The 26,143-nt window shown below is 36.1% G+C and overlaps 1 protein-coding gene across 2 annotated transcripts in view; it reads right to left on the bottom strand.

Moving 5' to 3' along the window:
* AdamTS-B (ADAM metallopeptidase with thrombospondin type 1 motif B) overlaps positions 1-25,367 on the bottom strand; it is a 70,834-nt gene extending 45,467 nt beyond the window's left edge. Inside the window, exons 1-2 of one of the 2 annotated variants that reach the window (XM_076123170.1) lie at positions 24,903-25,367; positions 3,403-3,757 (exon numbers count right to left, since the gene is read on the bottom strand). In XM_076123170.1, coding sequence (XP_075979285.1) covers positions 3,403-3,589 — 187 coding nt within the window. In that variant the 5' untranslated portion in view covers positions 3,590-3,757; positions 24,903-25,367. Of the gene's footprint in view, positions 1-3,402; positions 3,758-3,847; positions 4,062-24,902 lie in introns of those variants that run through there. The other variant, XM_076123172.1, reaches the window with a different exon arrangement.
* Positions 25,368-26,143: the final 776 nt, after the last annotated feature.

The raw sequence follows: 26,143 nt of genomic DNA on the forward strand, positions 1-26,143 counted from the left end.
ACGAGTGTTGAACATATAAACATACAAATTAATTATTCATCGTTTACAGTACCGGATAGGAACCAGTCTGGTGGTAATCGCGTCTTAGAATTGGTTCTTTATTGTTCCTCATAATTTCGGTCTGTATCGTAATCAACAATAATTGACATTAGAATTCATCTTTGATTTTATAATAGCGTATCAAATGGGCAAAATTGTATATCAAGTCACCGGGCAACAAAACTAATTTAGTACGAGGCGATAAAAGTTTGTTACATCACCCTTAATTGTTCGTAATCAGAGTAGGCAAACAGAGGTATTATGTTTGATGTGACAAGAACAAACTTCTTAATAATAGTTTCCTGTGAAAAAACATAGATGCGTAACAATTTACATTGTGACTAAACAAGTCTAATTATACTATTAATAGTTATCAGCAGTTTTACTATTAACTTTACACATGTCATGTTTGAAATACAACGTAGTTTATCATTTTAATATCATAATTAACTATAAACTTTGCCTACTACCTACTTGGTAGATTCTGCCTATTATTACAATACCAATTATATGAGATACAGCAATAAATATGTTTTTATTCTTAAAATTTGAGGCCATTAAAACAATCGGTCGTATAATCTTTGAGATTAACATCTTGAAATCTGCTGAAACCTAGAGTTTACGATAATATCCTCGGGCGACAAACGACAGCTTTACGTCACCGCACACGTCACCAAGATCAACAGATTCGCGTCTTTTCTACACTTTACAGATAAGATTGGCTAGACAAATATTGAACGTACAAGATAAGCGAATCAGGATCGTTATACTTTGCACTTTCTAGCGATAAATTCGGTAATAATTTAGGAAGTACTTTTACGATAAATTTGACAATGAAACATTAGCCTGGTATTACCCAACTATTGAGTTGCAATCAAGTGGCGATTTTAAGTGACAATGTGGCACACTTCGAGGTACGATTTTAGAATGAAAGTTCGTTGACCGTGTCGTGGCCACTAAAAGCTTTGTTTTATAAATCCTGCCATCGATTGCTGCTTTATGGTTATTGGTTTGATTACGTTTGTGCTTCATTTTGAAGCTTTCAGTTCAACTCACTTCATGTTATCCGCGGTCTATTTTTGATGTGTTCTTAAGTCTGCAAATAGAATATCTTATTGCATTTTAGTGCTTGGTTAAGTCGTGTGCTATCAGTGTCGGCCACTTACGTTTGCTTTTAGGTGCCCTTTAGTTCATTAATCGAGTGCGCTCGTAGTTAAATTTCAGTATTACTATAACACACAATTTGAGGACATTGAGCGGAGCCACAATGTCTAACAAACAACTGCACACGCAGAAGTTACCTCACCATTTTGCAAAGCTCATCAAATTAGCCGCACATCGTATGATTTCATCAGTAGCATTGTAAGCAATTTAGTTTGAGACACTTGTACATATGTATGAAGTTCGGTAATATGATTACTTAATAAAAATCATAAATTGGGTGGTATTCATATCAACATTTATGAGACAAAATAAACAAAAGAAAAATGATACAGCTGCCCTGTAGGTGAGCGTGTGTTAAGTTGTCACTTTGTCAGTCCGTTGGAGTAACACAATACTGAGAAATATGTTTTTAAAAAAGTGGTTTTATGGTTTTATTTTACAGCGTTTCATAAGCTGATTATATGCGGTAGGTAACGAGCTAAAAATGTATACTTAATTTTGTGATTCCAGTATTTTAATGCCACGTCCAAAACGACTGGGCGACTGGTAGTTGTACCGTAGATGAAATTTGTAATTATAATAATTATACGTTCGTGCTTACCAGTCTTATGTAACGCAAAGTAGAGTGAGTAGGTATAGTATTAACTACAATTTTACAATAATAATTTATGGCTCACTTGAAGTTATTATAAAACCATATTAAACAAATAAATTTAAATTCGGGTTGATGTATTGGGCTGGTAATAATAGTTATTAAATTGATATTTACGAACCCAGCTCAAATAAGAAACTGGTGTGTGATCGCCGAAATTATTTTTGGTGTATAATAAAAAGTTAATCCTTCCGAGGTGGTTTTAATCTCAAGGGATATTTAATTCTAGCAGAGGACGCGGTTGTCATTCATGTTTCGAATCCAATTATGGTGTTTGATGGTGGATGACAGTTACAAAACAACGTCTAAGATTAGCGGTAAGGTTATAAGGTGCGTACTCGTTAAATTCAGCGATATCGTCGAGCAAATCTCGAACCCTTGTCATACGTCGCTTTTAATTGTATCAACTGTAATATAGATTTCCATTAAGTTTTATATAAAGTACTTCAACTTTTAGGAACGAATTTAAATTTGTTTTTAAAAAATATGTTCATTGAATGAATAGACATTATCTACCACGTGTTGAAAAAATAATTACCGTAAAGTGAATTGATGAAAAATACTGGGCACCTAGGTACCTAGATACTATTTAATTTGATAAATTGTTTCTTAAAGTTCTTAACAGCAGCTTATGATTCTTTGAAATTATTATTGAAATAGATGTAACTTCTTTAAAACTAACTCTCTTTTTGAATGTCATTGATATATTGCTGCTCTACATATTCAGCAGTACCGTTAAATATTACAATTTATTCCCAGAACTGAGATAAAGAGTGTTTAATATTTATTATGTTTGGGAGAGACATCACTTTGTATCACGTTTCATATCAAATGCTGCTATTTTTACCGCAACTCTTCATTTAGGTGTACTCGTATTTGAGTTCGCGTATCTCTTTGCGTGGATCATTACTGTTTGTAAATGACAACTTATCTCTTCACCTACTCAAACAAAAAGTATATTATTATAATAGACGTTATTTCCTATGCAGACCGTATAATAATTTGGAGTAAATAATAGGGAAATTATGCTAAACATATTATAAATAAGTTCAGCTTTACCATCTAATGGCACTATTCTGAACTACAACTAGCATTACATTTTTTGTGACCGTAATAACCAGGAATTAACATAGCTTGTTCCTTTTCGAATATAGTTTCAGAATTATTTGCTATTTAATCATGCATGTAGTTTTTCCTATCTCCTATCATCAAACGCTGCAGAATTGAAATCTTAGGGTAAAAAATAATTGCCTTTTCATAATATAACAACACTAGCTGATCCGCGCAACTTTGCTTGCTTCACATAAGAGAGAATGGGTCATAGTTTTCCCCGTTTTTGTAACATTTTTTACTGTTACTCTGCTCCTATTGGTCGTAGCGTGATGATATACCTATAGCCTATAGCCTTCCTCGATAAAGGGGCTGTCTAACACTGAAAGAAAATTTCAAATTCAAATCGGTCCTGTAGTTCCTGAGATAAGCGCGTTCAAAAAAACAAACACTTCAGCTTTATAATATTAAGATTATTGATTAAATAGATCACTTACCAGTATGTATCAGGTTTCTAACGCTATCGTGGACATCATCACGTAAATTATCATCAGTCTCCTGCGACAGATTTATCGTGACGTGTTTCGCGCCGCACCACGTTACCAACATTTGGAACAATAACAGTTTAAACAACGAACACCGCACATCCATGTTTCTAAGCACCCGAAAATTGGTGACACGCATCTTGTATCCACGTATTAATTAGTCAATTTCACTAAGTCACAACACTATTACCGAAGGGATATTTCGGCTATTTGACGATGTAACATCTATGCTACTTTATGCTTGTAGTTAGATATTGATAACGAGCTCATTATTCGTCGCCTGAGCTGCGTTCTCATCATACACTACCTGTGGACAACAGAAAAAAATATTAATAACAATATAACACAAATAACACACATATAATAAAAAAAATACGTAGATTTATTGTACACCAACCTCTGTTATTATAGCGATCATCAATGAACCAATACTACTACAAGTTTTACATAAATCAAAGACGTCTATTTTTTATAAAAGCAATTGAAATTTGATAGTTTGCTTCTGAACACAGAAAAAACGTACAATTTTATTTAAATTAGAAGTATATGAAATAAATTAAAATGCGTGCTACGTGTAGGTGCGCGGTGAGTGTGTATGTAGCGTCGTACGTTGTATGCGACCGCTGACTAAGATCGCTATCTGTGAGTGTCGGCTCTACGTTACATAATTATTCATAATTACGTTTATCTCCTCTCCTCGTAGCTATACCTATTCAATTCGGCAACGCGTCCCACGAATAATGTAATCTTTTATCAAATCCATTTAATATAACAATAACCTGCTAAAATATCAGTAATCTCAATAAATTTGTAAGGCAACAAAAAACTGTTTTACAAATCGACACACATTCTGACGAAAACTTGCTAATGAAGTGACAATGTTATAACATTAACATAATAATATGTGCGGAATCATAGATGTTCTGAGATTGAGACGTGATATACCTTTTATTTATGCCTAAAAACTAGACACATTAAACCTTATAAGTAGACGAAGCGAGAATATACTGCTTCTCTTTATAAGGTGAAGCTTTCTTCATCGGCATCGCGACAAACACGAATGATTGACAAGCCGTTGCGTTATTTACAATTTGAAACCAATAATAAACCGTGTACATGACAAACGCACGTATGTCGTATTATCGACGGAAAGTTGTAAAGTGAATCCCGTTCCCATAGTGCATAATAACGGTTTGGAGTCACTGTGCTAAAGACAAAGTGAAACAATAGACGGGACCAGTCTGTCATGCTTTTCTATGTAGAGACAGGAATGTGTTCTAGGAATAAAGAATCATAGAGCGATGGTGGGGCCCACGTGCCGCTGGTGGCGCACGATAAGCAGGCGCCAGCCACCTTGTGCTCTCTTTGTTTTTGTTTGGTTCCTTCGTGCTGGGCCCGAGTGCCGGGCGCCGCCGTGCGCCATGACGGATTGTTAAAAATGTTTACCGAGACGCTTTATGGACTTGTAATTAACATTATACGAGTCGGGACAAAGACTTACTCTACATTATCTGATTTTACAACGAGTTTCACTTGACGATTATGGCGTTTGAACAATGGGACACAATGAATGAAAGTGCCACACAGAACAAAAGAGTTGACAACACTAAATTAAAGACACTTTTCGTACGTGACTTCGTTTCTCGGTAACAAGACATTTATTATCACAGTGAAAATATTTACCAAAATCAAATAAGTACTTTTGAATATAAGTTGATCACCAGATTTCGATTTCATTAGCGTAAACGTGCGTGACACCACGTTTGTGTTATATTTCAATAGCCGTGGGTATATTCGCATGCCTCGTGCCAATATCGGCCACCTGTACCAAACATTAGGTACATTATTTTAATGACGATGTGTAATATCACAGCTGTGTACATTTTTTCATCAATACAGATACATAATTAAATCGGCTTAGCAACAGCAACAAACGTAAAGGTTGACTTTCAAAGAGTAATAAAATTCGCGAATTATTAAATTGTCAAGGAACAAACCCCTCTGTAATATTATTTGACGTGACATTTACTTGATACTTTATCAAATGTAATTAATACAATAATTATATGCACATATTTTATAAAGACAGGTAATGTAAGTGAACATATCAATTGATAAAACATACAAACGTTTTTATACTTTTTATCTGTGTGTAATAACTTTTGATAACTGCACTTTTAATCCATCGTAATTGAATAACTGAATTGTCACAATAAATTGGTGATAACAGAACAGTGTGATAAATGTTATTGATCGTTATTATAATGTTTCTAAATAGAGTGAGTGGAAAGTGGAGATTTACCAGCGGATGTGGCGACAAAAAGGAACTGACGTACGTAACAATAAATTATTATACAATTTTTAAACAGAGCATGTAATATAATGACATGGCAAACTAGTAAACATTTTAATCTTTACAACTCTGATTTCCCGGTATCACGTAGTATACTTGTTATCAGCAAAGATAATAATATCAGTGTGTGTACAACACCTAATCTTAGTGCTGACCCGATTCGTGCCTAGGCTAATAATGACGTATGACCTGAACTCAATCTCTTCCACTGTCTTATTCAAACATCAGATAAAAGAGATTTAGACAACGTCGTTAATGAGGCCATGCAGTCATTCCCAAACTTATATCATTTAACATATATACGTACTATATTGTGTAGTAGTACTATGTGCCTCCAATCAGCATGAGATGAAAATCCTAAGTGTTTAGTTTGAAACTATGCGTAGGATGAGACATCATTAACTAGTTTGTAGGTATGGGATAGAAATCGATCAAGTAGTTCAAGTAGCCGTAATTCCAAATAAGCAACAAATAAGTGAATTTAAACGACGGCTCGTAAGAATGCTCGATATAGATAATGCTATGTTTCTCAGTAACAAAAAGTGGTAGAGACGGCACTGTGGCGCCAACACTTTGAAGGACAGCCATAGGATTGAAAGGAACTTGTACTCTCGATAAGTTTATCATACCAGGATAAGACCTTTGTTTAAAACTTTCAATAATAACTACAATTAATTGACGTTGGCAGATAAAGAAAACGCTTCCTTTTTACTTTCGAAAAATATATTATGATAAGTAAATAAATTGTATTACGCACGCGGTAAAAACCTACAAGCATTGTGGTGGAAGTTGTTTAATTTTAGTATTTCTGATAATCATTTCTTCCTCATTACTACGACTGATACATAAGGCAACCAAACTTACATTAAATGATGCTACTATGGTTGATTTATAAACAGGTTTTTAGCAAACAATAAAAAATCATTGAAAATGTGTCTGAGCTGACAAAGCATATAAGTCACTAGTCTCAGCACCCACTTTGCAGCGTTGATACCTGCATCCGCGTACTCATTACCATGTATTATGATATCAAATATTATTTGCATAATCAATGTCACGAACAAAAAATGGAATAAATATGGTCGGTGGTTAGTGTCCAAGTTCCGTGATGTGAAGGAAGCTGAACAATGCGTGCGCGCCGCCGCCGGGGGCATCCGTCATCGTCTCGCGCCTGCCTTTGTCTCGACCCATTGTGGACGGCGGACCGGTAGCGCCGGTTGTGCTCGGCTCGAATTATTGCCCTTTATGAACCGACTGCCCAGTGCCCTGCCTCTCAGACCCTTCGGAAATATGCATACCGAATACCGATACATTTTATCTCACACAAACTTTTTCTAAAGCTTTATGTAGAGACACGAAGATGATCGTCACTTTCTATAGTATCTAGAAACAGGCACGTGTATGTATTACAGTTGATATATTTAGCATGCTCGAACACTGTGTGAATATTGTGAGCAACGTGACATTGACTAATCAAAAGCCTCCTTTAGAAGTCAGATAAACGTACCTAACAAGCTTAATTGATACAGAGGTCATTTATAAACAATATTGATAGTTCAATTTATCCATTAGGCGCCCAACACCAGCCTACACGTTGTCTGTCATCCTTGTTCAGTTTGATTGATATGTATGTTCTCTTTTAGACTGTGTACCGTTTACATTTGGGAAAATCCTCAATGCGATCACCGTATTAAGCGCATTATGATACAGCCTAAAAAACCCGGAAATCTTCAAGGGAATCTGTAGAACGCTGTGTAGACGGGCGTCGACGATTTTTTTTGGCTCCTATTGTTTCACAGAGTGGCGTCACACTGACAGGTGCCATTAGAAAAGACGGGGGACAAATGACTGTCGGCTCCAGATTTCATGTACCTACTTGGCATTTATTTATACTTATAACTTGTTTCTTCAAGAACTATCACTAGGGACAATGTGCCTTGCAATCACCTGGTGTTTGTTTTAACTCTACAATCTACATTGCTAATCGTTACAAGTATTTGTTTACCTGCATATTATGAAAGTGTCACATGAGTCACACAGTATTTGTATAATTGTATAAATATGTTTTCCACACATACGGGTGTTTCCTTTCATCCAAGCGGTACGTGTTACCTTTTCACTCGATGCAGATGTTATTATAGGCACAGTACAATATAGTCCCTACGTATACTCGTTATCTTATCTACTAATTAAATCTTCTACGTCACATACGGCTATTGAACTTTGGCTTAGCAGTGCAAACTGTCGTACCGACAAATCTTGTTTAACAATATAATCTTTTATTTTACGTAAAATTGACGCGTATTATAGTAAACATTTACAATATCACTTCATAGCTCCATTTAAAGTTAAAATTCATAATAAAACCCGCCGAACTGGTTACGTTATAATAAATATCCTTCGCGTAAATACCAGAAAGTTCTATGTCGGGGTAATTAGTGAGAGATGCGGATGTTTTTCTTAGAAAGATTGTGGGGTCTTTAAGCGCTTACCATTCAGCTGTCATACTTGTCACTTTGTTAGCAATGGCACGGGTCAAGATATCAGGCGCAGCCTCCCATCCATCAAGTTACGGCGCATTCATGCTGTCTATATTTACTCAGCAATTGGATTTTCTGAATGGCTATCTTTATTGACAATCAATAAAAACAAAAAGTGGAAAGCCTTTGCCTTTACAAAGATGTACGTATTTGGCCCTATGTAACGGATAGACGGTCGGTCAGTTTCCACTATGATTATTCAATTTCCTCATTGAATTGGTGTCGGACCCGTAAGCCATTCAGGAGGCTGATGAGTCATAAACAGCTAACTCATTGGTATGTGTGTCTTTGTAGCAACTACCGATTTGCTTACTAAACATGGTGTTAATAGTCTAAGAATAAAATAATGTAGCGAGGAAGAGGCGCCTACCTTGCGGTAGAATGGAAATAAAAAAGCCATTAGTATACAGAAAGCAAATTGTCTTGAACGGATATGCTACAATGTTTTCGGTGCAGAATTTATTTTTAAAACGTCTTGAGATACTTATGAGTCAAAGGGGAGGTTCGTCACTAGGCCGACGCTGACACTATCATTGTCTGCGAGCTACTATGAATAATTCAAACAGCATTGTTTGTAAAAGTAAGCCTCTAGTGTGAATCGAAAATAAAAATAGAGTAGAATGCTTGTGTTCTATTTTTTCAATCTATTTAAGATATCTTTAAAATCCCACGCTGTCATCGTAGTAAAATAGAAATACGAGACTTGTCGTTCTATTGAATAAAGAAATAGCTATAGGTGTAACAGTAAAAGTCAATACTCTAGAAAAACACAATGTGCTAACGAATGTAACGCTTGATGTCTATCAGTGAACTCGCATTAAAGAAAAACATTATTTTGTTTATTAAAACACAGATGAGAGATTAGAAAATATAATACTAAACGATTAGTGGAAAACCCGTTAATAGAAATCACATGTGCTAAACCATAAATCGATTTAGCAGTCGTGTTCGTTCTAAAGACAATACAACTTCGTTAAGTTTGTCCCGTTTTGTTAATATTTCAGACTGCGGCTAACAAAAGCAGACGTTGTACCACTGACCTGCTGTCGTAATTATCGCTTTATGTAAGGTTGAATGACACCGACAATACCTAAATTTGTATATTTACTCATATGATGTGTAGACTGCCGACGTATGAATGAAACTCGAGCCGCGAAGGCGTTTGATGACATTGCCCCTTGTCGTTTACATTGACAACTGTCAGTTTCGTAGAATAACGATTTAGGATCGCATGCGCATGTTATACATTCATGTAACACATTCGAATGCGTAGGAAGAGATTTATCGGAATACCTATCGTGTAATGTCGTATTGTATTCACTTCGGGCCGATAGAAATCTATCCTATCCCGGTTACAAATTACCTATGATAACATTTTTATTCTGAGAAGATAATAAGTATTCTGAACAAAATATTCATTACGTCTATATGTAATTGGTAGTTTAAAGTGTTATTTATGACACTGTCGCTGTGAATAGTAAAAGGGGATTTAGGAACTTATTTATTTGCGTTCATCAATTACAGTAAGTGGGTTGATACAAACATTGAGTAGTTTTAACTGTTTGTGTAGGCATAATAGTTATTAATCAATATGTATATGTCACATAAACCCTAATTTATGTGACAGCCCATTGTACTCGTTTAATCAAATTCCTTCCTACGAAGTGCCTTTACAAGTTAATGTGAAATAACAGTATAAAATAACACTACCTGGGTTCTACTTTATGTTATATATCGATTGCGATTAAGCGTGGATCTGAACAGGGTAGTCAAAAGTTTGACATGATTTTTCAGATGTCAGGAAAACTCTTAGATACAGAAGTAAGCGGTGCAGGACGTACCTACTTCACTTGTCCAGGCGACCAGCGCAATCAAATCAAGATGTGACTTTATCTGCATCGAGCCGTACTTAGTCATGCGGAATTTAGGCATAAAATTCCCATAAACCGGTTTTAATAGAAAGAATGTTAATAGGACAAAATCATGTGGGGCGCACCGTTGTCGTACGAGGATTGTGTGTGAATACTACGTGTTTAACATAAACTAGCGTTTAGCAAACTAATATGTATGTACAATACTTAGAATAAATCGCAATGATGTCACAAATATATTATACGCCTATTTATAAGCTTTTCAGGTCTATAGGAAGAATGACCAGATGTTGAAAGTAGAGGTATCGAAGTACCAAACACTATTCTACTTATCTTAGTGCTCATTTACATAAAAAAAATATACGTCCAATTTGTTAGAATATTTAGTTTTACGAACAGTAAACGTTCATCAGACGGCATACTTAACGGTTCAGCTATAAATTTCTCACGTCTTATGGCATTAACAATTATGACATTAGTGGCAGATGGCACACGGCGCGGGCGCACGCGACGAAGGTGCTAATTAGTTTGTCAGCCGCATAAGATTTGCATGTGTTGTGTGCAATCGTCGCGCGATCGCCTCGCATATCGGCCTGTCACACGCCCGCGCGCTGCCCGCCGACAGAAAGGTCGACCACTAGTGATGTACAGCGATACAATGTAGTTCCTCTTCACAATTAATTCAATTATATACCAACCGGTATCTCGATTCTTTTCTCCTATTGACTACCGTCAACCAACCAGCTATCGACAAATTTTACACGAAAATCTGTTTAGCGCCTCTACCGGGCTCTGTAAGAACTATTTTGGCAGTACATTTTAAATGTCAAACTCTCGATGTTCGACAGTAGCGACTGTAGAGAATCACGCTACGGTTCTTTATTAAAGACTTTCGAAATATTTTTATACCTTACAATACAGATTGAAGTCTAAGCTTTGTTCAAGTTTCGCGTTTAATATCAAGCGTGGAATAGCTCTAACATGCTTGTAAACATTCACTATTAAGTTCAAACATAATGAAGCACTTATCTTTTACTAGGCGCCGTGATTTACCTAGTTAATAACAACGACACTTAGTTTCTGTGCTCCATATAATGTTATTATCAGTGTTGCTATCCGTCGATCTAGGTAACGCGTCGCTTGGTCGTCGCAGCGCCGTCAATTGACCGGGGTAGTCGGGAGCGACCTCTCGCTCTCGGCCGTGGTTCTGTCCATGGTCGGGAGCGAGGCAGCGTGGTCGGCCGTCGCCTCGTTCTGCGAGGAAGTTATATCCGCAAAAGAGGCGGCGGAACGGGAGCGGGAAATCAACGCTCCCCTCCCTTCCCGCGCAAGACGCACTGGGCGTCGTAGGCGCCGGGATGATCTCCGGCCCCCGTGACGCGGACCTGTGGGCGGCGGAGGCGGAACGCTCCGTCGCCTGGACAGGGAACAGGTCCGAGAGGTGGGGAGTGCGCTGTGTGTTCCTGGCACACCCCCTTGAAGTGGAGAGCTAGGGGGGGGCAATCCTCGTGCCTGCCCCCGCTCGAAGTAGGGCCCGCATACAAAGCGAGCCGTCACCGGCTGGGACGCGGAGTATCCGATCGGAGGTACCGCGTCCTGGCCACGTTATGGTGACCGCAGAAGGAACACCGTCAGGTTTTTAGTCGGTATGCCCAAGTCAGCCGGAACGTCTTGCCGGCGGGAGAGCCCGACAGACCCCCGCTTTCCTCCCTGGGGCGGGACATGCAGTAATGCATTTTCCTGACGAAAAAAAAAAAAAAAAAAAAAAAAAAAAAAAAAAAAAAAAATAAAAAAAAAAAAAGGTAACGCGTCGCTAGGCATCACACGGTTGCGATACAATTGTGTTAAGTGGGTGTGTCATATATGTGTCAACAATGCAAGCTGTTTGCTTTGATTTTTTCTCTTGGGAACATGCGCTAGTGCATCTACTATCGTGCATCAGATATCAGTACTCTACAAACATCTAGACAGTCAGTGAAAGTTGTGAATCTTTCGCAAATAAAATGATATCGATAAAATCAAAATTTTCCATAAAAATCTTTAACTTCGACAAGAAAACTGAAGATGGCACATCACTGCCTTTCGTGTTCCATTCACAACAGAGCTGTGTTATGTTATACATAGTACAACAGTTAAGCATTCAAGATTTATATGAGCACTCCAATCTACAACTTAACAATTTACTCTTACAATGAAATATTATATTTGGCTAATTTCTTCTGAGCATTGTTATTGTTACATAATAATAAATGATTCTCAATTGTAATTATTTTCCGATTAAACAGTTCCATATATAAATACGAAAATAATGTACTGAAACATTTAAGGAGTTGACAAAACGGTGCTGTAATTACAAGCACATAATCTACCCTTTTGCATCGAAACCACTTTATTATGTAAATGAGTGAAACGACAACAGGAAATTGGGACGAGTCAGTTTCTGTAGGTAACTTCAAATGTACTTTTTAGGTTAGTTTCATTTAATTTAAATGCAAATGAAAAGCAAATAAGTTTATTCGTGTACTGCGCGTCGGACGCCTGTTCAAGTCGACTGTCTCAGCTACGGTGCCCGTGCTCCGTGACATCGCGTGGTGTCTTCGCCCACTCGTACATTCAGCACCCAGCTATATCAATATTTATTTTACCCTTTACTGCCTTTTATTAAAACTTAACACCTTACTTGGTGAATCTAAAATAGTTCAACAAAATTTGAGATTAACATTTCAGTATCTAGTCGAGTTGGGAATCAATCTCTTCAAATATATTTTTTGATAAAGTTTCTTCATAAACTTATTTGCTGTGTGTTAACAGGAAACATACGTCTATAATACTCTAATTCCGAAGAAGCTACAGTGTGAATTACTTACATTGAAGATTTAGAGTAAGATAAATATTTACCGGATAGGCAAAATGCATAATGCATCCATTTGATTGATTGATAGACGTAACTAAACAAAAGATTATTCATTGGGTTTTTTATTTAGAATAAGATGCATCCATTTACATAGAGTGAGATCTAGTAACGCGTGGGCTGTGAAAACGAACCATAAATCTGTCCCTGATTATCAGGAGAAAACCGTGGAACCAAGCGTGCTGATCTTGTTCTATGCCTAGGCTATGGCATAGTTTGAAATATTGTGGGCGGACGAAATTATTTATATCTTTTACTTGTAACTTGTTAATATCTGTTTAGACGACTGAATATACTCACTTTGCCCTAAGGCGCCGAGTACACTCGTTGCTTTATATTCTCTCCAGTAAATAATTCTATACGAGCCTATGATTTAGTATAATTTAATGACGTGTTCATAGCTATTGGTTTGTATCAATTTTATAACAACTTGCACGTATTTACATAGAGACAATTTGTATCAAAATAGGTTTAAATGTTCTGTTGAAAACATTGATATCGTGATTTTACAAACATTTAAGCATCGCACTGTTGATAAGTAGATTGAGCGTCTTTGATATTTTATATCATTACGGTGTTTAATTAGAGGTTTTAATTACATGTTTCTGAGAACTGCTCCGGCGGCCACTATTTACACATAGCAACTAATACTGGACTCACTAAACGACCACTGTATCTTCGTGAACATATTTATAGGCCAAAATGTATGTACGTAACGATTACAACTTGGACTTAACAACACAAAATACTCTAATTTTGCATTTTTTTTAAAAGTTACTTTTTAAATAATGTTACTTGGCGCGGATGCATTAGAAAACGAACCTATAATTATTATATTATGTTTATTATAATATATAAGATGCTATTCAGGAAAATCTTATCAATGACTACTGTATGTGTATTTTCTGAATGAATCATAACCTTGCTGTGTTATATAAGATAACCTTTGAAAATACACTGATTTCAAATGCTCAGACACACACATTTGCATAACATTTGCATGCACATAATCTATTTACTTAATTTTATACGATTCTCATCTAAAATACGCTGAATAACTTCTTCAAAAACTACAAAAAATTCAAACGATTTTCACTCCTTACAATACTTTCTGCTTAGCGTATTGTAAAAGGAAACAGCTGAGTAATCATCGCGTGCGGTTTATTTAACTAAGTTAAAATAAATACTGAATGCGGTGGTCTGAGAGTAATATTAGAAAACTCATATTTGGTGAGTGTCATCAAGTACCTAACAGTCGGTGTTGGGTTGCCGCAAGCCAAGTGGAACATTTGTTCATACACCATACAGGCAACACTCGAACGTTTGTTTATTCAACTCATAATTAGGTAAAGTTTTAATAGTATTATTGGCTAGGTACAACTATTGAGTAAATGTAGTAAATGTGTGCTTTCTTCAGCAGTTATTTGAGGTGTCTCAAATAACATAATAAAATAATAAGGTAAGGAAAAATAAGATTAACAAGAGATACAATGAATTGAGTTCGTCCCCATTTCAAAAATTAACTTGTCACCGTTAGTGAGCTTAAATATAGTGAAACGTTGACGCAATTCTATTTTATTAGGAGGCAATAAACTAAAGAAAAGACACAAAATAAGAAGGAAGTTCACATTTCCGTTTGAACCAGGAACCGTACCCGTAACCTGAATGTTTAATTTGAAAAACTGATAGAATAACCCAGTTCGATTATACTTTTTTTAATTCACTTGTTTTTAGCAAACTAAACAGTTCCGATATTTATGCGTTATTCTGTACAAACAATACCTGTATCCTCAATCTTTTATAGACTTATATGTTTGCACAACGCTGTCTAATAGCAGGAAATTAAAAAAAGTAAGATTAATTATTGTATTTGTTTCAAAATGTAATTTGGGTTTTTTAACAAGTATATTCTGTGAATGGGGACGAGTCGTTATCTAATGTTTACATTTATGAAGTATCACTTGTACCTTTTATACAACTTTCTGTTAGTAATTTGATAAGATATGATAGCTACGAGAGAGATAAGTTACAATGGTAGGATAGATTTGTTTTAGAAAACTTATCAAAACAGGTTTATGTAATCACAGAACTGTTTAATTTTAACATGTTTATTTGGTTTCAAATTGTGAGCTTGTCATGACATGAATTTAGCCTTCTTATTTTGAAGTTAATTCTGTGCGTGGTTAACGACATAACGTATTTTCAAGAACCTATAAAACAAAAGATTTTTGTTATAGATAAAACGTTCTAGAAATATTCGTTAGTTCGCGTGCAAAACGAGACTCACATGTGCCTCGCGGAGTAGTCGTTATTTTGCCTAGACGTATCGATGGCGGCTCTAATTTATAACAAGCTGTTAAAATAAACGCAAGTGCAGCAACAACGTTTCTAGAGTAAAGTCTAGCGATTAGTTCTTTTTGAACATAAGTTTACGATAAGTGTTATCTCGTGATTCCATGGTAATGACCCCGCAAGGCCACCTGTCTAACATTATCTATTATTTACTGGTGCGATTATTAAGCCACGACTGCTTTAATGTCTTATAATTATGTATCATTAGTGCCGCGTGTCAAGTTAACACAGACCCTTCAGGCTTTAGGTCAGGTGAAGGACAAGTCTGTGATAATTTTATGTAAAAGAAAGAATACAGAGTAAGCAAATATTTTATTATAACAAAATTTTGTCCTACATTTCAGAAATAGCATACTGTAAATACTTAGTAAGCGCTGTTCAATATTTTGTTTTTTAATCTAGGCTAGCGCTGGTCTAGGATTTGCTTGTGTGGCTACAATCCAACAAATTATTTGTTTACGTACGTATTGTTTCTGTCTCGCTCTCTTGAGTATTGTTAACAAACCGTCTCATAAGATAATAGTACAATATCCTATATACGATAAATAAGGCTATCTTCATACTATTAGTTCAGCCGTATATTTTTGTAAATAGTTCATTATTTCCATTAATAACGTACAAACGGTTACATAAAATATTATATGAATGTACAACAGATTTATCGTATTGTATGGAAGGTTGTAAATTGCTGTCAATGTATTATTACGACAAAATTATGCCTGTATCTATTTCTGCAATCTAGTTTAGTTACACAAGCGTCGCGCGAAATTTATTTGTGAAATATGATGATAATATTGAGATTTTAATTAAGTCTTACGAAAACTAGGCTATTGAATGTATTTTATTTATAACGTTCGTTTATCAGCAACAAAATATCAGCCGAGGTAAATATTCTTTAACATTGTTCTAAATGTGCATTAAAATACAGTTACATCTTAAAATAATAAACAAAAATATCTGAGGTCACATAGTTAGCGTATCGCAGTTCAATAAAATATCGCAAATGTTAAACATTGATACTTGAACACGAGTAAAAGAGGTATAAAAATAAAATTGAATTGATAAAATAACGACTACTAATTATTACAAAGTTTGTACAGTCATTTAGGTATTATCGGTTTATTTTCTTTATATCTGAAACCTACGGATAAAGTGTTCTCTCGTTAGTCAGTACTTCATTAGTGGCGTGACGTGTTGGCGCCGCGGTTATCACGTACCCGCCATGTCGCTTCAATACTCACTCACAAAATAACCTAATTAGAATAATGTTTTAAACATGCACTAATATTGATAAGCATTTATTCTTTAGCATTTATTTGCCAAGCTTATTCCCTGAATGCTTTATCTTTGGGTAAAATACCGAGCAAAATTTTACCAGAAGTCAAACTATCGAGTTTCTTTTATTTATAAAAAACGTTCAATAGGTCTATATAAAACATATTAATCAGAAAAAAGTATGCCTCTGTCGTGCCGGGTGACTTTATGTAATCTGTCGTAACAAAACATCGTACGATGTGATGTTTTTTGTAAAGTAAATATTAGATAAACGATCTAAATATTTGCTTGACTACAAATACAATATTTAGTACCGATGAAAGTAGAGCCTATTTCTTTTCAACGGCCTTCGTGTTTGAATTAAATGCAACTGAAAGTTTCGTTATCAGCCTCTCCACGTCAAACCTTAGATTATGATAGCACAAAATTACATCACATGTGTTATCTTGTTTATCAATTTTGTCCTAGCAACTGTTGAGTGAGAGCATTTTCGAATTAGGTGCAATCTCATATCCGGGTTGGTACTGCACTCATCGTGATCTCTTTGATAACGATAAGTCATTGACGTTAGTTTTGACAGACATTTCGACTCCATTTCTGATGTTTTTGTACCAAACATGATCGATAAGTCTGAAACCTACAATCCTATAAAACTGCCACTTGATATTTAGTTTATCTTGATAAAAGACGAGAGTATGAGACTGAGTGGCTCTCGAAAGCTCTGGCACGCCGCAGCGAGTAGCGACTCTTCTGTCCAGAGAAAAAAAGCATGCTCTTAGATGAACCACGGTACAACACAAACTACTTACATCTGTTGTCAGTAACCTGCATACAATTTTAACTACACAAGTACGTCAATCAAATACTACGGTCATTAAACGTTTTTAATAAATTATACGCAAATCACGCGTTAGCGAATAGCAACAACAAGCTGCATACATTTGGCAGTTAAAAGTTAACGACATCAACTCGTGCCACTGTTGGACCAAAATAAAAATTGTCTGTTTCAATATAAATGTACATACTTAGATATACAGCCTTGGCCAAAAGTATTAGGCACCCTATAAATTACTGCATATTTCAAGATTACATAGAAATAAAACTAATTGTAATGATTAAAGTACTTTATTTCCATTAGAACATTATAAAAACACCAATACTTTGTTGAGTCACCCTTTGATTTTATGACAGCAGCATCTCTGTGGTTATACTACGTACAAGTTTCGTACAATCCTCTGTTGAAAATGCATTCCATTTTTGCACTAACGCGTTTTTTGAAGCAGTTTTTGATGTTTTCGAGTGTTCTGTTACTTTTTCTTCTTAAAATACATCACAAATGCTTAATAGGGCTTAGATCCAGGGACTGGGCAAGCCAATTCAACAGATTAATACAATTATCAGTAAACCACCGCAATGTGGTGGCTGACTTGTGACACAAAGCATTGCCTTGATGGAATTTCACCATTTAGGTTAGTGTCACAAAAAAAACCCGGAAACAAAGGTACGAGAGCAGTTTCCAGCACATTAATGTACTTTTCACTTTTTATTAGAGTTTTGCAATTGAAAATTTGGCCAACTCCATCAGCAGCCATTCAACCCCAAATCATTACACTGTCTGCGCCGTGTTTTATGCGTGGGACTACGCAATTTAGGTGATAATCTTCACCTCTGCGTCGCCTCACGAACGCCACACCTGGTATTTAAAATACCTGTAAATTAGAAAAAAAATCACACATTACAAACCCTTATAACATTTAAGATTGCAGACTAGCATTTCATTGATCGTTGATATTGTGTTATAGACTGAATTAGTAAAACTAACCTCAAGTTGGAATTCATCACACCACAGCACATTAGACCAATCCTCCTCCGCGAAATGTTGGTGTCTTAGAGCACACTCAAGTCGTTTTCTTTTGTCACCTCCTGCAAGCCACGGCTTCTTCCTGGCTTTACAACCTTTTAAGCCTTTTTCTACCAGCCTCTGTCTTGCAGTTCGAGTGCTTATCAGGTTTCCAATCTCTTCAGTTAAAGCCGTAGCGAGCTTCAAAGAAGTTTTTTTTCTGTATTTTACAGACCCACAGATAAGTTTCCTATTCTGACGGCTAGTAGGCACTCGTTTTTTGCCTGTTCTTGGTTTATTTGTGTGAATGCTAGTCGCAGCGAATCGTTTAATAGCTGATTGCACTGAACACCACGAACATTTCACCAACTGCGCGACATCTTTCTGATTCTTACCTTACTCATGGAAAAGTTCGAAATTAACACGATTTTTAAAAGTAATTTTGTTTGTTTTTGGCATTTTCAAATAGATTTCTTCTCGCTTTAATCACAAAACCACAAATGTTCTAGCTTTAAGCTTAGACTTTCAAATGCAGACTGACAAAACATCAAAAACAAAGTTGTAAGAAATTATGTTATTTGGTCATTGTTGCACCAGTTGTTAATCAACCACTAAAATTTGCCACTCATTGTTTTTAATAGTGATTTAAGACACCAAGATCAATTTTCAATAGATTATTTATTCATTATTCAAATAGCACAAGTGTGTAGTAACTTTATTGGGGGTGCCTAATACTTCTGGCCAAGGCTGTAGCTACAGTTACTAAGACAAACACGTAACTGACACAGTTTCCGCCAAGTCTTCAATCAAGATTTTTCTCTTTCCGAGATAATGTCACAGAAACACGATTTTCACACTCGATTATATGATGCTGCGTTTTATTACACGAATGACACTATGGCATACATAAATTAGCTGAGAAACTTTAAAATAAATTGAAATAAAAAATGTCTGACGATATTTTCACATTTCCCTTGTCCAAATTACAATATATTTAGCAAATCAACATATGAATGTGCGATCTATTTTAGTGCGCGGGTCGCGTCAGACCGACCGCGTGCAAGTTCAGGGAAACCAGTCGAGGAAATGTTTTATTGAACTGTAAAATTAGGCCAATGTGCCAGCTCACTGTCCATACGAACGTTAGGAGACTGTGTTGGACGAACTTTAATGTTCTAGTCATACGATGTACACAACATAGCCGCGTTATTTATGGCTTAACCAATATAGGCCGGCCGAAATACACTAGATCTTTAATGGCTCAAAATTATTAAAGTAATTGAGGTCAGTTATACGGGTCCCAACTAATTTAGAGTAGAATTCGTTCACAGTTTCGGATATAATCACGTACGACCTAAATCTAGGCTAACATAGTTGCCTCCTACAAATTACACATGACACCCGCTTTTAACACGTTCGCTGCCCCTGACGCGTATGTGCGTTTTGTAGAACGCACATACGCGTCGCGGGCAGGGAACGTGTTAACTGTTTCGACGGAATTTAGAAGTACAAACGATGGCGAAGTCCTGAAAGCTCTTAAATAAAGATTATTAATCCTTATGGTCCATGTAAAGCAAAAAAGAGCGGTATTTTTTTATACTACGCCAGATTGTATACAAATAAATTTGCATTTATAAATAAGCATATTCAAAAAAATAGAGAAATATCCAGAAAGTCTTGCGTCCGGGTATTGAATCACACATCTATGATTAATTCTTCTTTAAGTACTTACTATTATAATGACTCTTAGTGACGTGACATTTACTGCTTGAATCAAAACAATCTGTATTTGTAAATGCGACTACTAATAAGAGTACGCAAAGTGATTCACTTGAGCTAGCTTCCTCTTCCTTTCTAGGCTTATCTATGTAGTTTTAGTCTTACGAACTTGTACAGAGCATATCTATGATCTAACAGATGAGAATGTGTACTTGTGTAGCACGTGAATACTACTTATACGTCATCTTCCGTACGATAAAGGTAAGTACTTGTCCCGGCCAATGTTGTAGTAAATACACGTAGTATTCAAAACAGTTGTCGGTAAGAGCCACGTGTAAGAATTAGCTCGCAAAACGTGTCATGGGCAGATGGGCTAGACCTAAATGTGAAAATTACGCAGACACAAGTGTTAATTGACGACTTCCTCTGACTGCAACGTATATCTTTAGGCTATTTTCACGGTTTCTGGTTACACACTAATGAAGTCTTCATTAGTAGGTTTCTAGAATTGTTGTAGCTTCGTATTTTCCTTAGTCTAATTTATCCTCATTGATTACGATTTTGGGGAAATTGAAAATATATGTATTGACCTCTATCTTTTGATTTAGATAAAAAATGGATTTCGTAGAACCCTCTCAGTGTGTAGGTATAATATTTCTGAAGTTGCACGACCAGTTCATGACTACTCATTTGCTGAGAATTTCCCAATATAATAATATAACATCTTAAATATCTAAAAGAACTACTAAAGAGCTTAAAAGATTTTTTAATAGAAGATTTGCTATCATATACGATTGCAGATATGATTTATACATTGTTTGATTACATCTCTACATCTCAAATCACAACCAGAATACTATGGCTAATACAAAAATGTATTACAAATCGTCAAGGAACTACGAAATCAGGTTATCTAGCAAAGATTACAACTTTTTCAAAGGCCCGATAGAAACAGACAAATATTAGTAGTACAGTTTTTGTACTAGTGCGTTCGTAAGTTGCAGTTAGGTAAGCCTGAGAACTTAAATCTTTGTACCAAAAGCGTTGACGTAACAATACCTTGTGGCTTAACAATAAGATGGTGCGAGCTCGAAGGCCGCAGAGCCAAGTTCACGGAGTGCTCGTTCAACGACCGCTCTTATCATTACCATTCAATACGACACCCGGCAGTTCGCCTCCAATCTCTCGTTTAAACAATACTTTTACGTAATTGTTATACTTTTATACAATTACTGTCTAATCCAGTTATTCTATTTCTTGCGATACCCACAATTAAATAATAAAGAATTAAATTATTATTTCAACAAACTTTATTGACACTTGTATTATATTTTATAATCTAACTTTTAAATAAGATAGGTACACTTAGTACCAAAAATAAGTTTATTTAGGCTTTAATTTAAGGCTTTTTAGTAATATAAGGTCACATCCGTTACCCTTGAACTACAAAATACAAAGCTCTCTCACGGACCATTTAGCGATTCATTTAACTTATAAATGTAAATGGTCAAGGGAAACTAAGTTGTACATTGGTATTCCGCGATTGTTCGGAAATTGCACACCAGTGTGGGAACGAAGAACATCGTGGTCAATTTACCACAGGGGCATTTATTTACGAAACCTCAAAACCAATTCAACCATCTCATCTACATGTTTCGAGCCAACAAATTATGAAAATGTATTCAGAAGTTACCTGTTTTTGTTTTTAAGCCACGCGTAAGATAAATGAGAATAATGACCGATTATGTCCAAGATAATGTAAGTATAATTTATAGAACAAGTAACGGACAATAGGTTGAAGGAAAGCGCCAGAAACATCGGTAGAGCACACGACTCGATCAGTATTTACAAAGAGTGTTCCGCTGATGTTACGGAGTGACCTTCAGCGGGGCCGCTCGTCGCGAGTTCACGGCGAGGGCTACTTTTATTGCTTCAGTCCATTTAACCCATTTCATTGACGTAATCCAGCCGAAGCTTTTATCGCAGATTCAGTTGCCGGGGTGCTCGGTGATATGAAACACAGACCTGTACCGGTTACAGTAAGTAAAACCCATTTCTAAATCTGCATAAATTATATCGCCGTACGTTACATCTCCATCAGCGCCGTATGGATTTATAAAAACATTTGTTGTTGCGTCCGAAATGTAAACTGTTACATATATTTTGTCTAAATGAAATAGATTGTGCATATCGATGTTCAATTGCAACAGCAACCGATTATTTTGAGCGATTTATGCTTCATTCATCAGCTGGATTGATATGAAAAATTGTATCCTAAACTGAGGCGTATTTATGCAAGCTCCATTTGAGAAAGCTTACATTTGTCTGTCTGTCAGTTTTGCTCTTAGAACATCTGAAATAACTTTAAATGCATGGCAACAGTTTTTATTTGTATTCAGTATGCATTGATGGTTTATGTAAATAAATACTTCAAATTACTTATAACGGCAGTTTGGAATGTGCAGAAATACTAACTACTTGGTGACGGCTAGATCAATAGCACACATAGTAATTATATGGCGCCTCGGCACAATAATGAAGTGTGTATTTTGTCAAGGGTCTGTCACCACAGCATTGACCGTGCGACCCGCGCGATACAAGTTGTTTGTTCTCACGAGCCTATCGCGAAAATTAACAACGACGATTTAATTGATACAAACTGCCTCGCTGGCCCGCGGGGTGGCCAAAACGTGACAGTATTAAATGGCTCGATGAACGTCAAACTAATCGCCTCGGAAGAGTTTGACAATGACTAATATAATTTGGGGCAAAAAAAGCCTGTGTCTAAATGACTCGCAAGGCGATCAATCTCTCTAGAATCGTGTCTCTTATACGATTGAGACTGACGGTTTCATTTTGTTGTTGATCGCTGTTTACTACTGATCACAGAGTCAGTCAGACAATTCAAAAGATTTCCAAGCAAACTTTAATAAATTAGACTTTCTTTCCGTCTCTACATCTTATTATTATACATCGTTTTTTCCGACGCCCACTACAGTAAGAAGAATACGTAAACTCTTTCCCCAAAAACAAATAGCAACCTACTGGTTCAATTAACGAGTCATCTTACAAGGCCTTTTCCTACTGAAACATGAAACAAATTCAGCTAACTAATGGCAAAAGCGAAAATTAGCACTTGTTGTATACGAAGCAATGGTCATTCACCTGCAAGACCTTCTATACTATCTGTCTACATAATATGAACATGCTCGTAAAATTCACTCAACCTCATCAATTTGATAAGTTTACAACTGACTACAGACGTAACAATGCCAACTATAATAATTAATTTACCTAGTACAATATTATAACTAGTTACACGCTTTATTTTCAACTAAGTACGAATCTATATAGACAAACGTTTGCCCCACTATAATCATGGGTAAATGATAAAAAAACAACAAAATTGCGTAAATGAAGGTAGGCACAAAAATGTGCAAATAACCAATAATGCGTTCTATCAAAACTCATTAATGATCCCTTCCTCATTGTAACGAACAATGCAAATAAAGCAATTTAATTTAAACTTTACAAATAAAGTTTCCCACTAAAATCGTAAAAATAATCGCAAACAAATATTCATTCATTATATTTTAACAACTACACGGAGTCACTATACAACGGTGTCAAATGTCAAAAGGTCATGCACCTGTACGATAATATAAAATTGATCACCCAAATATACCAGTCGAGTGGCGTACGTGAACACGTCAAAATTGATAATATCTAATGGTTTTTAAAACACTCAATGTGACGGTTCAATTTAAATTGGTTCAGACATGTCGTATTTGTTGAGTGGCGATAGGTAACGAAATAATTACTCGGTTAATTGCGAACTGCTTTTAACGAATTCGATTTTCACGAATTTACCTCCGGTGAATGAAGTTTAGAATACATAATTATTACATTATCGGCTTTTATTTTATTTTTATGCAAATTCTGGCAATGAACTCTTACTTTAAGTGTACGATATACTTAACATTTTTAAATTTCAGAAACAGTCAGGATGTCTCGTTTAATAAGACCGAAGGGCTACTAGATACGGAGTCTGCTCGGGTGATATCGGGCTGTGTCTACTCGTGTTCCCTGATTGTATACATTAACTACTTGTACAAATAGAAAGCACTTATGGTCAATTAAATTGCCGTCCTGTTCCGATTATCTAACGCCTCTGCCAGTAGATAATGCCTACGTGCAAATATTAAACGAGTTACACAATATTTGCAGACCCGTTGGCTCGTTCCACTAGCTGTGCATGTGCCTACATCGAGGATGACAGTTTGATTTCTAGTTCACTTGCTGATCAAAAATAATAACGCAAATCACTGTTCAAAATTTCTTATGACTGACATACGCAAAAATATAATATACTCTACCTTTTTTAATTAAAGAGCCAAATAAAAAGAGAGCATAACAACAATGAATATACTTGACAAGTTTTGTTTCCGAAATAAACAGAGAAAACATAAACGTCAATATTCCACATTATCTCATGATAAACCTAACAAGATAAACGTATCTGCATAAAATATGTGTTTATAACTAAAAGTAATAGATCAACATTAAATCCAAAATAAGGGTAAATACTCACTGTAGCAATAGTCTCCGTCGTGTTGGTACAGACAGTCCGTAGTTGTGATGAAGGAGACGATCCTTGACAGAAAAAGTGAAATTTCTCGCGACGTCGTCGCCCGCTAATTATTTATTCACTCGGAGTGAAAAACGTGGATCAGCAACACCGTATTCTGTTCGCGCCAACTATATATAAACACGTGTTTAATGATACGAAATTCGATTCTTCTATGAATAACGTTATTAATAAAATAATCCTCTTTATTTTAATTCAATAAGTCGGTATTTATTTAATGTTCGCATCAGTGAGACGGTAGTAAGCTAGTGCGTTCGGAAAATGAGTCGGGTGCGGCGGCGTATAGCAGAGCGGCTCGGAGAGCGGAGCGCACGACGCGGCGACTTGCGGGCCACTGAATGCGCGCGCGCACCCGATTGCTGTCGATCTTCGACTCTTCCAATTTTAAATATTGAACGGCTGCGTCTGCATGTAATACGCTTTTCCGACTCTCCTTTCGGCGGCCTATAGGGCGATGCGCGGCTGCTTCGCCGGGCGGCGGCTCCCTCTTGCACAATGTGTAATTAGCCTTACACATACCTACATAAAAAGAAAAAAAAATGTCCTTATCTGAGTATTATAGGTTATTTTAATATCTTAAGTATTTACATGGGACAACAAAAAAATAATAGTTCGTAGTAGTATACATATAAGTACAGGAGAGAAATTATATTACATAGACGTTACCAAATGTCCATCTCTTTAAATTTTGTAATACGAAGAAGTTACAAACAAATGAAGGTAATTCTATCTATATTCGAAGGGTCGTTCATCGTTCGAGTACTTATAATAATGTCACCTCAGGTCATGACTAGAACAAATTAAAGTCACCTCGGCTATTTCAATCTTAACTTGTCTCGCATTCGACTCAGTCTAAAAACAGTACTTATGCATTCCTTTCTTCAAAACAATTAATTGACACTTAACATATACACGCAATAAAAACATCACTAAACATTGGTACAGTCAAACATCTACTAAATCAATTGAAAGGGACAAACTGTTATTAGTACTTTATGACAGTTACAAAACTCTACAAAAATATTGTGCGTAAATTTTCATAAAGCATTAACAATTATTGAAGACAAGTCGGCCTACATGTGTCTATTTACCATGAAAATGTATGAGGCTATTAGTTGGAAGGTCGGCAGACGATGATGTCACCAATCACCATTGCGACTGATTTATCGGCGGCACTTGTCAGG

This window comes from Anticarsia gemmatalis, chromosome 15 (assembly GCF_050436995.1).
Source record: "Anticarsia gemmatalis isolate Benzon Research Colony breed Stoneville strain chromosome 15, ilAntGemm2 primary, whole genome shotgun sequence".
In the NCBI taxonomy this organism is placed as follows: domain Eukaryota; kingdom Metazoa; phylum Arthropoda; class Insecta; order Lepidoptera; family Erebidae; genus Anticarsia; species Anticarsia gemmatalis.